The 17,428-nt window shown below is 40.2% G+C and overlaps 1 protein-coding gene across 1 annotated transcript in view; it reads left to right on the top strand.

Annotated features, from left to right (window-relative positions):
- Positions 1–16,599, top strand: part of DDAH1 (dimethylarginine dimethylaminohydrolase 1) — a 161,923-nt gene extending 145,324 nt beyond the window's left edge. Inside the window, exons 5-6 of the mRNA XM_004603311.2 lie at positions 9,605–9,748; positions 13,528–16,599. Of these exons, the coding sequence (XP_004603368.2) occupies positions 9,605–9,748; positions 13,528–13,644 (261 nt within the window). The 3' untranslated portion in view covers positions 13,645–16,599. The remainder of the gene's footprint in view (positions 1–9,604; positions 9,749–13,527) is intronic.
- Positions 16,600–17,428: the final 829 nt, after the last annotated feature.

The following is a 17,428-nucleotide window of genomic DNA, read 5'->3' as shown; positions in this document are numbered from 1 at the left end:
ACCTAAGCTCCTTGTGGCAAGGAGAACAGGACATACCAATGTTGTCTTTAAATGTTTAGAGATTATTATCAGATAAACCCAAACTCTTTGTGACAAGGGAGAAAGGACAAACCAATGATATCCTACAGTATTTGATTGTAGAATATTTATATCTGTGATAGGGCTAGTCTCAGAGAATGCTTAGAGAGGAAGATCCCAAAAGGATCCAAGAACTTAAATTTCGGAATCTGTGCTTTAGTCTTAATGTCCTCTCCCTCTTGAAATAAGAACTAGTAAGGACAATGAGTCATCAATCAAGCTTTCCTGCTCCCCAGCTCTCCATAAAGGTCAGAGTGACCCTCCCAAAACAAGGGAGGTTTTACCCAGTGTTTCAGAAACATTTTTAGGGTTCTTTCCAGAAATGGTTAACGTGACTTGTGGTTGAAGATTAAACAAAAGAAATCTTCTCCACATAGTTGTGTGAACCAGATATTCTGAGCAGCCACTCCATATTTGAGAGAGAATTTGTAGAGAAAATGACAGCTAGCTACAAAGAAAATCTCTGGTGTTGAAAATTCACCCAGGCTTAACTGAAAAAAAAAAACTATGAACCTCATTCTTAGATCAGTACAGCCTATCAGTTCAAAAGTGTTTAAAAGACGGTGTCTCTTAGGTTCTGTTCATTTTGATCTGATCCATGAGAAGACTTTATGAGATGAAAATATATCCATTCTCTATTATTATCTATAGATATACTGATTCAACCACTCATCTTTAAAGGGGCTTCCAGGATTTTATGCCAGGTATGTTGTTAGGCTCTCAATAAACTCTTGTCAGGTTTTTGTTTGTGTTTGTGTTTGTTTTGTCTATCCCAGCAGTGCTCAAGGCTTACTCCTGACTCTGCACTCCGAGGTATTCCTGGCAGGCTCAGGGGACAATACAGGCTGCTGAGTTTCAAATCCAGATCAGCTGTGTGCAAGGCAATGCCCTATCCACTGTACTATGGCTCAGGACCTTCAATAAACTCTTGATGGATAATAAAATGAATGAGGAGTTGAGATACTATGGCAATAAAAAATGTGCCTGAGTATCGTATGCCGCCTATCTCAGTAGAAGCTGTAATCTGTTGCTTCTAATGATGGCTTAGTCTCTATATGTTGAGATGGGTAAATACTCTATTTCATAGAATGTTGAAAGTGAGCCCCAACTTATACTTCTGAATATTTCCTAAAGGTTTCTAAATATTTTCCTTATTCTTTTGCCTTATTAGTTAACCTTTAAATCTAAAATTTCCTGTGAAACAACAGGGCTCAGGAATTTTCTTAATAATTGATGTGTAAGACAAAGAAACTATGAGTAACAAGTGGGAAAATGGCTCTGCCTTCCAGTCTTTGGATGAGAAAATTCCCAGAAATGTTGGAAACTGCCGGAAATGCCTGGTTGTTAATCCAACTAGTCAGGCAAATTCTCTTGGGCCGAATGCCAGACATTTCCCACTCTCTTCTGTGACAGCTCCACTGGGGTTTGTGGGTGGGGGGTGGAGGGCCAGTTACTCCAAACCAGCAGCTGTGTAACAGACCGTGAGGCCGTGGGGAGATGGCCAAGATGATTCCCAGCGCCACTTTCTCTCCACAACTGTTGTGTCTTCATCATGAAGGAGGTGCCTGGGACTGAAGTGAGGTTGACTTTCTTTTTACTGCTAGCGTGTCCTCCTTAACTGTCCTGCCTTAGATTATAGATTATGATTTCCTAAAGACAAAGTTCCCTTAGCTCTCCCTTTCTTCTCAGTCATCATTGTTCTTGGCACAAAGGAGAGTGAGTGCTCTGTGCGAAACTGTGGAATGAACCAATTCTAGGAGATCCCAATAATAATAACTCCATCTTACCCAAAAGAGAAAATGAGGAAATGGCAAAAGTCAGAAAGGCATTTAGTATATCAGACTTGACTTCTTGGCTCCAGAATGCCAGAGAGCTGATATTCAGGAGCCTGTTAGGATATAGAACAGTGTATCCTTTGGGAAAAGAATTTGTAGTGATGAGATTTTTCCTGTTTCGCCTTGCGGCACAGTGAGAAACTGACAGGACAGTCCCTGGTATTGAAGCAACACTTTGCACAGAGCTCTCCATCAGTACCAACTCCAAAGCACTTTTTTGGGGAGGAGGGGGTGGGAAATGTGTTGAAACATCCCATAAAACCCAATAGCCACATTTTCAAAATGTTTTAAATGATGATTAATAATGCTCTTAATAAAAATGTGTGTGTGTGTCCTCATCTTTCCTCAACACACACACTCATGTCTTGACCTTCCTCCTGAGGGCCGGAGTTCTTTGAGGCTCTTCCCTGCTGTCAGGCTGTATGATCACATCCTCCTGGGATACCAGCTGTCCCTTTGGACTCAAGGGAGAGGGAAACAGTCTGGAGAGGGACACAGTCTGCTGAATCTTTGTGTGTGTGTTGCCTCTGAGTGATGAGCACTCTGCATTGTGTTTATATGTGTTTCTCCTGAACCCGGCTATAAATAAGTGGCAAGCTGTCTTATTGAGATAGTAACATAAGAGAAAAGAAGCAGTCATTTTGACAGGAAAAGAGAAACCCGTTCTTTGTCCCAAAAGACAGAATCGCTTTTGTTTAGAGTAAGTACCTTTAGCTTTTTCTCAAAAAGCGAGAGCATTTTTTTATTATCTACAGTTGCCACTTTCTCAAGTCTTTTCATTTAGAAAGACCATACCTGACATAACTTTTGTTCTTTCTTTTTTTTCTCCCTTGGTTAAGCAGAACCACTTACTGCTCCAGATGGGCCCTGTTCTCTTATTAAAAGTCATTTCTTCTGGCACATTTTTAACCTGTCTTAAAAATGATAACCATGAGGCCCTGATAAATTAATTGAAAAAGCTTCTCCAGAGGTGGCTTCAGTGATTTTGTTAAGGCATTTATTTTAAGAATAACTCTCTGTAGAATTTATCAGTAAATTACTTTTCACCTAGCATTAAATTATTTTCCCACTAAAGATATTATAATTCCTTCCCTCACAGTAATGAAAAAAAAAATGAAACTATCCTCAAACAATGCTAGATGGGCACAGGCCCTCATGTCAGTCATTGTAAGCATACTCTCACCAGCAGTTAGCACTGTAGCAGTATAGCACTGTCTTCCTGTTGTTCATCGATTTGCTCAAGTGGGCACCAGTAACGTCTCCATTGTGAGACTTGTTGTTACAAATGATAATATAAAGCCCAAGAAGGAAAACAGAGAAACATTAAAGGAGTAGGGAGAACAGTGATTAGAATTTCAAATAAGTGCCATTAACTGAAGAACAATAAATCAAAAACATTGGAACCAAAGAGGCTGGGATATTATTCATTCACAGATGTGGGGGAGCAGGGTGGGGAGACAGCTGTAGTCCAAGGAAAGAAAGCACATCAGGAAGGGGAATATTCCACATCTTCATCATGTCAAAGAAACGGGCCCTTTCGGAGGTAGGCTCTGCCTTGGAGATTTTAGTTTGTTTCCTTCCTGATAAACAAGAAGTCAGCCCTGATAAGGATCCTTGCTAACACTTCCTCTGGAATGTACAGCATTCCATGTTTCGACTTCATAGTCCCCACCGGATACAAATGAGTCAGACTGAGAGGTAGAGATTTTGTCCAGTCTGTTTATGAGACCTTGAATGGTAGAGTCAGGCCTTCAAGGTGTGGTCCTGCATATTTCTTTCTTTTTCAGTTCATTGTATAGTATGAACCATAGGTAGGGTGTTTTTTTTATTGATGTGTAAATGTGCAAAAAATAAATTCATCGTTAGACCTTGAATCAAACTGGAAAACTGACTGGCAGTGATCTACTCTTTATGAATAGTGGGAGTAACCAGGCTTGAATGTAATGAACCAACACTTCCTACCCACAATTCTCCCAGTCATTTAGTAAAGTACATTATGGGGCATACTGGATTTTCTAGACCTTTTTTTGGTGGGGGGGATAATGTATCTTTTGTGAGGGGTTATGCCCAATGGTGCTTAGGGATTACACCTGACTCTGCTCACAGATCACTCCTTGTGGGGCTGGTGAAGCATACGATTGTCAGGAGTAGTACCTGGGTCAGTCATGTGCAAGGCAAGCATCCTACCATCTGTACTTTCTCTCTGGCCAAATTTTGTCTTGTTGTATCTAGGTTTTATCAATGGCATATTGTAACAATTGCTAAACAGACAGTGTTTCAGAGATATTTGTGCAGCTCTCAAATCGCGGGTGTCCCTTTTAGTAAGCCCAGAGAACTCTATTTTCAGTGGACCGGAAGGCATTCTGAACTCTGTTCTAAACCTCCTGCAAGATGACAAATCAGCCCTGACTGCAAATATGAGCTAACAGACTATCTTGGCCAACCTTCAATACTAGACAGTAAGAAAAGATTTCAACAGCATACCATTTCATTCCCTGCACCCAGAAAGTGACATGCTGGTCACTCTGACCTAGAGTGAATCTGACAAGTTATACAAATCTTTACCTTTCTCTTTCTCATAAAGACAAGAAGAAATAAGTGTACTCATTGGGTTTCCAGATTATTTTGCTCTTTTACTAAGTCAGGGATCATAAATCAACAAAGGTCTATGGGTTCACTTCCACATGTACATAATTATTTTCTTTATTTATAGCACGGTGGGTAGGGTGTTTGTCTTGCACATGGCTGACTCAGGTTTGATTCCTCCATCCCTCTCGGAGAGCCCAGCATGCTACTGAGAGTATCCTGCCCACACTGCAAAGCCTGACAAGCACCTTGTGGCATATTCGATATGCCAAAAACAGTAACAAGTCTCACAATGGAGACGTTACTGGTGCCTGCTCGAGCAAATCGATGAACTACAGGACGACAGTGTTACAGTGCAGTGCTATTTTAATGCTTTTAAGTGCTGCATATACCAGTTCATTCCAGACAAACCACTCCCCCCTCTCTTATACACAAAGTCATTTGGGTTAGAATTAACATAAGCAAAAAGATAAGCATTGGCTTTTTGCTCTCAGTCAAATCATATAAATTATATTTATATTTCTGGACATAGATTGTACATTATTTGTCTGAGAAAAATTCATTTAGCCACATATGTGACTAAGCACGCAGCCCATCCCAGCATATTTCTGAGCTTTACTATATATCCTTTTTAAGTAATGAATAAATAAATAAATTTGTTACAGACATATTTGAGGTATTTGTTATTTGCCGAGTGGCTTTTCAAAAATAAAGAGTGAAGGATACTTACATGTATTACTCATTAGTTTGTGCTAGAATGTGTACAAATTACTTCCCATACATGATGTTTTATTTTATTGAAAATTATCTCCAATGTTCCCCACTGAAATGTAGGTATGACATTGGCATCCCATATTTCAGTCAGTTAAGAGAATTGAGGCTTGGAGAGTTTGACTAGCTCAAGGTCATCTAGTTAGATAAATAAAAGCCAAACTTCAGATACAGATTTTTCTGACTCTGAAGCCCATATGCTCCCCACTCTATTAGGCCTAAATCTTCATTCTGGAAACTAGTAGTCCATCTGAGGATAAAGAAAAACTTTATAAAACTATCATATTAAAATGTACCCTAATTTTTAAAACTCTGGAAATATAATAGCAATTTTCTTTAGCATACCCAGACATTGCGAGAGTCTGGCAAGCTCCCCGTGGCATTTTCATATGCCAAAACCAGTAACAATGATGAATCTCATTCCCTGACCCTAAAAGAGCCTCCAATGTGGGGCTGTTGGGAAGGACAGTAAAGAGAGGCTTCTAAAATCTCAGGGCTATGATGAATGGAGACGGTACTGAGACCGCCCGAGAAAATCGACTATCAACAGGATGATGATGATGATGATGATGATACCCAGGCAGAAAGGGCACTAAACTTACATGACTCTTAGATTAGGTATTTTAAAATGTACACAGGCCCTGGAAGAAGGGAGTTGAAGAAACCATCATAGGAATATTTTCTGTACAATTTTCAGCATTTTTCAGGATAAGGATTGATCTTCAAAACTAACTTAAAAGTGAGGCTCAATGGATGCAAATTGAATCTTGTCTGTCTAATCAGCTATCATAAGATAGTAGTAGCTTTTTAATGTTTTACACATTATCTCCTTTTAACTTTCACAACAAACATAAGACCAATAACATCTCAATTTTATAGGTGAGGACCCCAAGAAGACCAAAAGCTCAAATGCACATATTTAATACAAGTTAGAGTTGAGTAAATCTTACTCCAGAATAAGAGCATGCAGTCTCTTCTGATATTGCATTCCTTATATCTTATTGTCCTATGATGCCTTTCTGAGTAGGAAAATGGATTGGACTCTGGCATCTGGTAATATAAATATGGAAAGGTAAAGGGAGATTTGTCTAGAAAGGTAGATTAGAACCAGATTGTGAAAAGGATCTTGTTAAACCATGATATGACATTTCAGCAGATTTCCTCAACACTTTTAAATAACGATGAAGAATGGAAAAGTCAGGCTGTGGATTTATCAGTCGAGCACATGCCTCCCATATATGTGGCCTGAGCTCAATCCCCAGCATCACACACAAACCAAATATTAATACATATTTTAAAAGTCTGCTTGGGGCTGGAGCGATAGCACAGCGGGTAGGGCGTTTGCCTTGCACGCGGCCGACCCAGGTTCTAATCCCAGCATCCCATATGGTCCCCTGAGCACCGCCAGGGGTAATTCCTGAGTGAAGAGCCAGGAGTAACCCCTGTGCATTGCCGGGTGTGACCCAAAAACAAAAACAAACAAACAAAAAAAAAAGTCTGCTTGACTGTGGCTGCCAAATAATTGTTTTTGGTGTCTGGATATTTTTTAGGGGGTAGGGTAGGGCTGATTGTATTAAGGAGGTGAAAATGGATTGTAAATATTTTAAATCCTGTGCAGGACTCACTTTTGTGTGACTTTTTTTAAAAGATTTTTTTAATTGAATCACTGTGAGATAGACTCTTACAAAGCTATTCATGGCATAGAACAACTGCACTCATTTGTGGAATATATAGTATCATAATGGGAGACTAACGCCCAAGGATAGTAGAGATAAGGTCCAGGAGGATCGCTCCACAACTTAGAAGCTGGTCTCATATGCTGGGGGAAAAGGCAGCTCAGATAATGAAGGGACTACCAAGTAAATGATGCTTGGAGCGCTCGCTCAAGATGGAGATGTGTGCTGAAAGTAGACTATGGACTGAACATGATGGCCACTTAGTACCTGTATTGCAAACCACAACACCCTGAAGGAGAGAGAGAGTAAAAGGGAATTCGCCTGCCACAGAGGTGGGGGATGGGGAGTGGGGGAGGATTTCTGGGAACATTGGTGGTGGAGAATGGGCTGTGGAGGAATGGATACTTGATCATTGTATGACTGAAATGTAACCATGAAAGTTTGTAAATTGTAACTGTATCTCATGGTGATTCATTAAAAAAAAATTTTTAAAAACAAACAAAAAAGCTGTTCACGATTAGGTTTCAGCGATACAGTGTTCCAACACCCATTCCTCCACCAGTGTACATTTCCCAACACCAGTGTCCCCAGGTGTGTAACTTTTTTTTTCTTTTTGGGTCACACCCAGTGGTGCTCAGGGGTTACTCCTAGCTCTTCACTCAGGAATTACTCTTGATGGTGCTCGGGGGACCACATGGGATTCTGGGGATCGAACCTGGGTTGGCCCCGTGCAAGGCAAATGCCCTACCCGATATGCTATCGCTCCTGTGTAACATTTTTTAGGTCATTTTATACTGAGGTTCTAATGAACCCATCATTTGATAAATAGACATGCTCAAACCATTATTCTCCCAGTGGGCCCAAGGACCATCTGCCTCAGAATTACCTGGAAATCTTTTAGAATTTAAATTTCCATGCCTCACCTCAAATCTGTCAAACCAGAATTCCTCTGGGTGAGGGCTGGGGACATGAAATTAGCCAATTCTCCCCAGATGATTTTATACTTGTTGAAGTTAGGGTCACACCTGTCAATAGACAGGGAGGTCAATATGTGCATTTAAAGCTTTAAATATAAGAACATGAAGTTTTTTAATTTTTATTTTAGTCACTATGATTTGCAATTTCTCACTACTGTCAATGATAGGATTTCGTGGATGCAACATTCTGTCATTACCATCACTACCCCCCCCACCAGTGTCTGTTTCCCTCCACCATACCCACGTCCCCCTCACAACCCATTCACTTCAATCCCCACCACCACATCTCACTGCCATGGTAAGCTCCATTCTGTAGATAACTTTTTAGATTCCGTTTATTATTTTGGCCATTTATTATTCCCCTGTTCCTTCCTTACATCCCAAAGGTCATTCTGTATTTGTCTCTCTCCTGTGAGTTCACTCAGCATGATACCTCCAGTGTAATCATGGTAGCAGCCAATTGTTTGATTTTTTTCTTTCTTTTTTTTTGTCATGGTTTTTTTATCCAGTGATCTGATGACTATAGACATTTTTAGACATAAAAAAAGAAAACTTTGGGGGCTGGAGTGATAGCACAGCGGGTAGGGCGTTTGCCGGGTTCAAATCCCAGCATCCCATATGGTCCCCTGAGCACCGCCAGGGGTGATTCCTGAGTGCATGAGCCAGGAGTGACCCCTGTGCATTGCTGGATGTGACCCAAAAAGAAAAAAAAAAAAACTTTGTATGAGTGTGTATGATTATTACTATATAATATATGAGATCAATAACCTGGTAATTGATTCTGGTTACAGTTAACAGTTCTTTCTAGGGCAATTTGGCTTATTCAACCAAGGTTATCATCAAAACCACAGCTGGGCACTTTGCGTTTAGTGGCCATCTTTTGCCTTACTGACAGGCCTTCAGAACAAGAGCTAGAAATATTACAGGCAGTTTTTTAAACTTTTCATAAAACGAGGGACAAACACATACCTTTCTTAATTTTTTAAATTTTATTAAAGCACTGTGATTTACAAAGTCATTTACAGTTGAGTTTTAGACAGAATGTTCCTGCACCAATCCCACCACCTGTGTCAACTTCCCGCCCCCGGTGTTCCCAGGTTCCCTCCCGTACCCTGCCCCACCAGCCTTCCCTCCTAACAGTAACTTTTCGGTTCAGTTGTTAAAATTTGGCGCTCATGACTTCAGTGTTGTTGACTCTGTGGTTGGGATGTTTGACTATCTCATTCATTAACGCCACCCATCTACCTGAATCCCTTTGACTCCTGCCTGCCCCACCGCCCCCACATTGCTTCTCATCTATCTCTTCTCCCTGATGCCCCCGCCAACGCCCGCTAAGCTCTATTTCTTTCCTTCTCCTGCCTGTAGTCTGAAGCCAAAGGTAATCTGGGCAGCGCCCCTGCCCACCTACCCATCAAACCATTGCATTCCTTTATCAGGTTGTCTAAATACCACAAGTAAGTGATAATGTCCTGTGGACACATGCTGTTAAGGGAATAAACAACAAGAACTGCTCCTGTGATGCTTCCAAAGAATCAGATTTCCCTCCTCTGGTTCTCCTGGAGGTAATAGACATGCACAGATGACATGACATTCAGAGGCTTCAGGGCAAGTATATATATCCCAGCATGCTGACTTTCCTTCTGCTTGAATGTGTTTAGGCCTGTTTTGTTTCTCATTCTAGATTATGCAACAGATGAGTGACCACCGCTATGACAAACTCACTGTGCCTGATGACATGGCTGCAAACTGTATATATTTAAACATCCCCAGCAAAGGCCATGTCCTGCTGCACCGAACCCCAGAAGAGTATCCAGAAAGTGCAAAGGTAAAAAAGAAACAGAAGCAAAAACAAAAACCTTCCTTGCAGGTCTCTGCTACTGGGTAGGTCTTCCCAGATAGTCTTCTCGTCTGAGGGATTTTTCATGCTGGAGTGATAAATAACAGGGGCTTCTTTTCCCACCTTACACATCAGATCATTCAGAAAGATCTGTATGGTTTAGTGTTCGCTCTTCTCTTTCATGTTATTGGTAACTAATGAATGCATTGTCATTCAGATAATCATGCCTGTTTTTCAAGGCTTTTCAAAATAAGTGCCTGGATTTCTCAAGTCTGTTCTCCGACCCTGATTAAATGTGCCTTCATGCTCTCACATACTGATTAAGCCTAGTAGCCTACAGCTACTTGATCAGCTGTGTAATTCTAATTTTCTAACAAATCTGAGCTGCTCCTCATCAGGTCATTGGATTTCCAGGCAGAGAAGGAATCAAAGAGGTAGATGCGCATAGTCAGGGCTGCAAAAAGGGAACAACCTCCTTGGCAGCAAAGGATCAAGAGGAAAAGAGGAAGGAAGAGAGTGCACTTGGAGTACCCAGCTGGTCCCTGCATCCTGTGTTCCAACAACAACAACAAAAAAATGTTCCTGCAGATGGAATTCTCTGTTGCTCTAGGAAAATCTTCCTTGTCTTTCAAGGAACTCTGCCAGTTACATGTGTATGCTTTAGTGATTTCAATTTAAACCTACCAGGATGGTGTTGTGCCAATTCTGAGATTCTTCCAATGCCCTTAACTTTAAAGGTTTCAAGCACCTTTTCCCCCAATGAACAACATATTTCTACTAAGCATTACAGAAAAGCCTTTATAAATTTTTCATCTTTTTCTTTTAGCAAATTAAGATTTAAATTTAAAAAAAAAATATTTTAGGCCAACTGGGCTGGAGCAATAGTACAGCAGGTAGGGCGTTTGCCTTGCACACGGCTGACCTGGGTTCAATTCCCAGCATTCCATATGGTCCCCCAAGCACCACCAGGAGTAATTCCTGAGTGCATGAGCCAGAAGTAACCCCTGTGTATCACCGGGTGTGACCCAAAAAGCAAAAAAAGCAAAAAAAAAAAACATTTTAGACCACTTTTAAGCATGCAAAATTACATAATTACTAGGCATAGCTCATAATCAGTTGTCACTTTAGCAGATAAATATGGAAAGAAGGGGATATAAATAATTTTTTAGTTTTTAATTTGTATTGTACTTTAGGTAACATGACTACAATACTGTTAAATTCTACAGTTTTGGTATACAGGATGTGTACACCTTCTCCACTACCAAAGCCCTCTACCACCATCCTTATGTCTCCTGTAGTTTGTCTCTCCCTTTCTCCCCACCTTGAGTATAGATCATTTTTTACCTATGATGAAAATTTTAATTTTACCATAACTAAAAACATAGACCTAAGTAAAACATAGGACTCAAGACCCAAAAGGGACTTAACTAGGTCTCAGATGAATCATGAGCTTCATACTTAATGTGCATCCGGATTACTTAAGATACAGTTTCTATACTATGGAGATTTCTCTAAAGAGTATGATTAGAGCTTTCAAATGACTGGAGATCCCACATTTTGGCATCGATGCCCAAAATACAAAAACACATTTGCACACCTAGTAGAATAGCCAGGATATATAAATAGTCCAAATGTCCAAGGACAGGTGAGTGGATTAAGAAATTATTATATATATGTATATATGTGCATATGCATAATGGAAAGTATACAGCTTTAAAGTAACATGAAATCTTGCAGTTTGGCAAAATCCGAATAAAAACAGAGGCATCATTTTAGCTAAGCAAAATAAGTCAGAGAGAAGAAGTCAAATACTTGACGATCTCATTCATGTGTGGTATATAAGGAAACAAAACAAGAAAATAGTACTAAGCAATGACAAAAGTTTGGTCTTGGATTACAAAACTGAGATTAGCAGGCAGTGGGGAGTCGGAGGGAACAAGGTGGATTCGAAGTAATTTAAGGACATTGTTGAAGCATCTTGGGAACCTGGGTGGTAGTGAGCAAAGTAATTGTACATCAAGACCATAAACATTAACATTACTACTTACAATAACAATCAAAATAAAATAATTTCCTGAACTCCCCACTCTTGAATCTATAATATCAACAAGCACCAAACTTACCAAACTCACTTGCAGAAACAGCTCTGAATGGCTCATGGCTCTTCAGCCAGATTGGTCACCTGACAGTCAGGATCCTGAACTGTTTCTAAATTTAGCCTGTGTCCATCAAAAAAGAACAGTGGCATGGTCCTTGTTTGCTAAGGGCTTACCCTGAGTCACCACTGCCAAGTGTGCTACCTGCTCTATCTTACTTAATCCTTACCAGAGCCCGCTAAGGGCTGTTCTTATTGGGGCTATTACTATTATTCCAATTATTTTTTCTTTTTGGGTCATACCCAGCTATGCTTAGGGGTTACTCCTGGCTCTGCACTCAGGAATTACTCCTGGCAGTGCTCAGGGGACCATATGGGATGCTGCGGGCGGAACCCAAGTCGGCCGTGTGCAAGGCAAACGCCCGACCCGCTGTGCTATCGCTCCAGCCCCTATTATTCCAATTTTACAGAGAAGAACCCATAAGGCTCCCAGAGGATGACACTGGACTGATGCAACATTTTAAGTAGTAAATTGACAAAACTGAGATTCAAACCCAATTCCATCAGCATACTTAATTAACCACTGTACTGAAATGCAAGAAAGGAAAGAAGCATGGTAGAGTCTGGGGAAAGGCTCAGTGTGTGGGAGTGCATGCTGCGTAGGCAGAAGCCTTGGGTTTTATCCGAACCTATATTGGCCCCAAGTGCTGGGTGGTGTGTGTGTCTGTGTGTATGTGTCTGTATATCTGTGTTTCTCTGTGCACACACACACACACACACACACACACACAACCTAAACAAAAGAATCTTGAAAAATTGTTTTTAAGCAGTGTGTTTGCAAATGATTATGGTGATTTTTTAAATGCTTGCTTTATAAATCAGAGAAAAATCTGTGAGCTGTTAATTTGAAGCTTTGATGCATGCTATTAGTATCTAAAGATGGTACAGTTCACACCTGTATTGCAAAAGCAGTTTGATCTCAAATACTCCACTTAAATTACATTTTGTCAATTTTTTGAGGAGTGTTGGTAAGGAAAGAAAGATTAAAGTGCAGTAGAGAGGCCTTTAAACTACGGGTTTAAATATTCAACCTGAAAGCCCAGCCACTGTGCTCTTCTATCTCTTAGTCTCGCCATGACAGTGACAGAGAAAAGGAGCAGTACTAATTGCATTTCGTACTCTTCTCTGACACTGAGGTCACAACAGAGAGCGAGTGGGCAACCAGTGTTCTGAACTCGATGCTTGTGCCCATGGGCATGTTGGGGGTGGGGGTGGGAGCTCCATTGTTTGCTTTGATTTGGGGTGTAGCACTGTATCACTGTTATCCCATTGCTCATCAATTTGCTCAAGCGGGTACCAGAAACGTCTCCAGTGTGAGACTTGTTGTTTCCATTTTTGGCATATCGAATACACCACGGGTAGCTTGCCAGGCTCTGCCTTGCGGTAGAAACTCTTGGTAGCTTGCCAGGCTCTCCGAGAGGGGCGGAGAAATCAAACCTGGGTCGGCCACTTTGCAAGGCAAATGCCATACCCACTGTGCTATCGCTCCAGCCCAAAAGCCTAAATTCATAAACTAAATGAATTCTTTATACCAGGTGGTTAAACAGAAAGGAGAAGGTTAGACAAAAACCAACCTATAATTCTCTCTCCCTTTCTTTCCTTCCTGCTGTAGGTTTATGAAAAGCTGAAGGACCATATGCTCATCCCCGTGAGCAATTCTGAACTGGAAAAGGTGGATGGGCTGCTCACATGCAGCTCGATTTTAATTAACAAGAAAGCAGACTCCTGAGCTGTGGGTCCCTCCATTGTAGCTGGCGGGACTGCACTCACCGGGTCAATAACTTTCCACTCCTGTCGTTTTCGTTGACAATCTACTGTGCCACTGTGCTACTAACTGGTTTACAAGTTTCATTCTCTATTTACTTCCCTCCTTCGACACCTCCCCTTCCTCCCCCGGAGGTGGTACCTAAGCTGCGGGTGTGCTGTAGGAATTCAGCAAAGTAGATAATAGAGAGCTACTGAATTGTTGAAATGTGATTAATAATAGTAAGGAAACACTGGTTTTCATGACTGTCTCATCAATGTGAAGATTTTTTAGTTGCCAGACTGTTCCAGAATGTCTCCTTGATCAGTCAGATAAGCTAGGGCTTCTTTCTCTGTTTCATCATTGGTTCCTGGGAAACTTTTTAGCCCACAATCCTCACTCATTCCCTCTTGTTTTCTTCTAAGGTCTGAAAACATTTACTCCTGCTCTTTTTCTCTTGCCTTCCCTACTTCTATTGAATCACCTCAATCTTGGGTAAAACCAGGGTCTTGCCTTGTGGACACCTTCTTGTGGGTCCACCCTGTCATCAGTCCCCTGTGCCTCAGAAATATCTCCGCCACAACCCTCACTCTTCCTCAGAGGTACAAATAGTCCCTCAGCAGAACCATGACTAAAATCAGAGCAGCATTTGAGGGGAGAGTTGACTACATAGAGGCACATCTTGATGGGTTTCATCCCGAGATGGATCTGAAATTTAGAAATTTCAGAAGACATAGGATACCACCTCTGGAATTGCAGGATAATTGCAAGGGGACCATGAACCAAGAAGCTTGAAAATATCCCTGGGATACACCTTCTTAGACTTTATGACATTCCAAGAGCTTTTCCTTCATTGCCAGTAAAGTTCATTCCTTCATTACCATTCCTATACAGAACTTTGAGAACATTCTGGTTTTTTTTTTCAGCTCATTTCTATTCTTTTCTTATTCCCGCATTATGATTCACACTGTTTCCATCTACCCGCTGCTGTTATCCTGGTCTAGCAAAGTTATTTATTTCAAAGGATGCATTACATGTCAAGAATGATTATTGATGGCCTAATATGAGTCAGATGGAGCATGTTCAAGAAGTGATTGACTTGGTGCCTGAAACCAACTGCAGACAGTGGGCAGTTCTGCTTTGAAATGTCCATGAATATTTACTGTGGAATTCAACGAAACCTGATTTTCCCTCTCCAGTCTTCACATTCCAAAACTCTTAAACTAACACAGGTCCCTTACAAAGAAGAATGTTGCTGTGAAGGAAGTGATCATTGTTTTTGACTTGAACTAGAAAGAATCAGCTTTTTAAAATGAAATGGTACTTTCCAAGGGATGATAACTGATCCAGACATGTTATCAAACTTTCTAGTCATCCTCACCTTTCCTGTGTTGCCTGCAGCTGGTTAAGATTGAGAGTTAGGGTGATTAAGAGATACTCCATCAAGACTAGCTCTGCAACCATGTGTGTTCTAATCAGGCATTTTTTTGTTTGGAGACTAAGTGAATGTTACCTTCATCCATTTCAGCTCCCCCTTAGCAGATCAGAATGATAAATTACTGAGGACGCTAGGCTATCTTTAACCACTATCTTTTTCATTTATTTAATGATCTATGCCAGAAGTTGAAGAAATCCTTTCTCCTTGTTGCTTCACTTTAAAATTTATATCACATGCAACTATCTCATTATATGCATCCCGTGAATGAACATAAGGTCTCGGTCACTGTAATATTTCAAACTGTCCCATTATTTCATCTTGACTGAAATAATCTGTTTCTAACAGAGAGAGAATTAATGCTACCCATATGACCAAGATAATAAAGAAAAATCGTCCTCAGCAGTTACTGCCTTCTGTGTTAAATCTAGCCCTTATGCTGACAAAAACAAAAATTCTCCCTCTGTGAGTTTACTATCTCAAAAATAACCATGAGAAAATTATCACAACTAGCTTGCTTTGGATTAATAGTAAAATTAACTGGCATCTAATTCCCAAAATTTTTAGTTCTTCATCCCAAATTAAAGAACCAGTCTCTATTTTGCTTAGTCAATTGCAAGCAAATATATATTTCTTTTGATCAATCTATTCTACAGAAGAGTGGTATTATTGGTTTTGCTTTTTCCCTTGCTTCTTTCCTCTTTCCTTTTTCCTCAAAATATCAATAGAATCTGTGTGCCTCTTATGCAAGGCTCTTATTCTGCACTGCTACATCACATAAGGCTGACTTCTTTCTACTTCCTGTCTGGTATAATATAAAAGTCAGAGATATTTGCAGCCCTGTGGCATTACTACTTCTTCGATGTTCTCATCTGCATCATTTATCATGAAAGAGAAAGATAACACATAGCTTCCCCTCTTGTCTATTACAATTTATAAGAGTAGATAATCTAACAGAAAGTGCTTTGTGGTGTTATAAAAGACATTAGAAAATTTATTTAGATAAAAATTAAGTAATAATTACTTGGTCACAGATTCAATAGAATAAGGAAGGGCAATATAGAGAAAATACATTCTATGACATTATTCTTCAATTATGATGGGTTGCTATAGAAATCAGCAAACAGATCTGATTGTGTGTTGGTTGTTCTTTTAAGTTTCTGTGAAGAGATTACTGCAGCCATCTCTTTATCTCTAAGGGGGAAATAGTCTGTAGATGAGTAATGTGACTTACATAGAGTTGCATGTTAGTCTTTGTAATTACTTACTCTTCAACATTCTACAGAACTCAGACATGATTTCAACATGGTGTTAAAGTTGTGTATTTTGCTTTCCTGGCCATCTTCTTCCAGCCAGTGTGTGGTTGCCTACTCTGTGTGCCAAAACCAGAAATGCCTTTTATGGCCCCTTTAGTCCAGAGAAGTTCTGCACTGATTTTAGTCTCATTCTTTCCTAATCCTACAAGTATACCAATCACAATGGAATAAAGTGTGAATTGTACCGAATCAACAGTGTGTCTCTTTTCTGCAATGAAAACAACTGTGGTGAATGAAGACAATATTTCTTTCCCATCCTATTAGCTAGGGAACCATAGGTACAATCTCTGTAGATCAAATCCCACCAAGAACAGTGGATTGAATGATATTTACGGGACTGGAGAGATAACTGAGTGCATGTTCTACATGCAGAAGGCCCCCAGATTGATTTCTGACACTGTATGGTGCTCTGAGGACCATTAATCCAAGTGTAGACCACCAAGCACTACCATATATGGCCCCCAAAGAAAATAAAGTAGAATAATTTTTAAATAACAACATTTAAAATAAATTTATATTGTAAATTTTTGGGGGGAACTTTTTGGGTCACACCGATGATGCACAGGGGTTGATCCTGGCTTTGCACTTAGGAATTACTCCTGGCGGTGCTCAGGGGACCATATGGGATGTTGGGGATAAAACCCGGGTCGGCTGTATGCAAAGCAAATGCCCTACCCGCTATTAAAATAATTGTAAATGAGATAAAATCAAAGAAATGATAAAAGCAAAAGTAAACTGTCATTCAAAATTTCATCTTCTAGATAGCCACTATTAATATTTTGAAGAATACACACGTATCTACAAGCAGATACAGACTTAAAGATGGAATGATTTTACATATTCACGCTGTTCTGTAACCTGCTTCCTCCACTTCACAATATATTGTGGGCATCTCTCCGTATTAATAAACATAGATCCACATCATCAATTTTAACAGCCCTGACTATTTCATGATGCAGTGTTGAAGCAGGTCTTTCTAATTTATATGGAGTGTTATATCACAGATGTTCATAGTGCT

This window comes from Sorex araneus, chromosome 5 (assembly GCF_027595985.1).
Source record: "Sorex araneus isolate mSorAra2 chromosome 5, mSorAra2.pri, whole genome shotgun sequence".
NCBI classification, from domain to species: Eukaryota; Metazoa; Chordata; class Mammalia; order Eulipotyphla; family Soricidae; genus Sorex; species Sorex araneus.
This window is presented reverse-complemented; position numbering and strand designations above follow the sequence as displayed.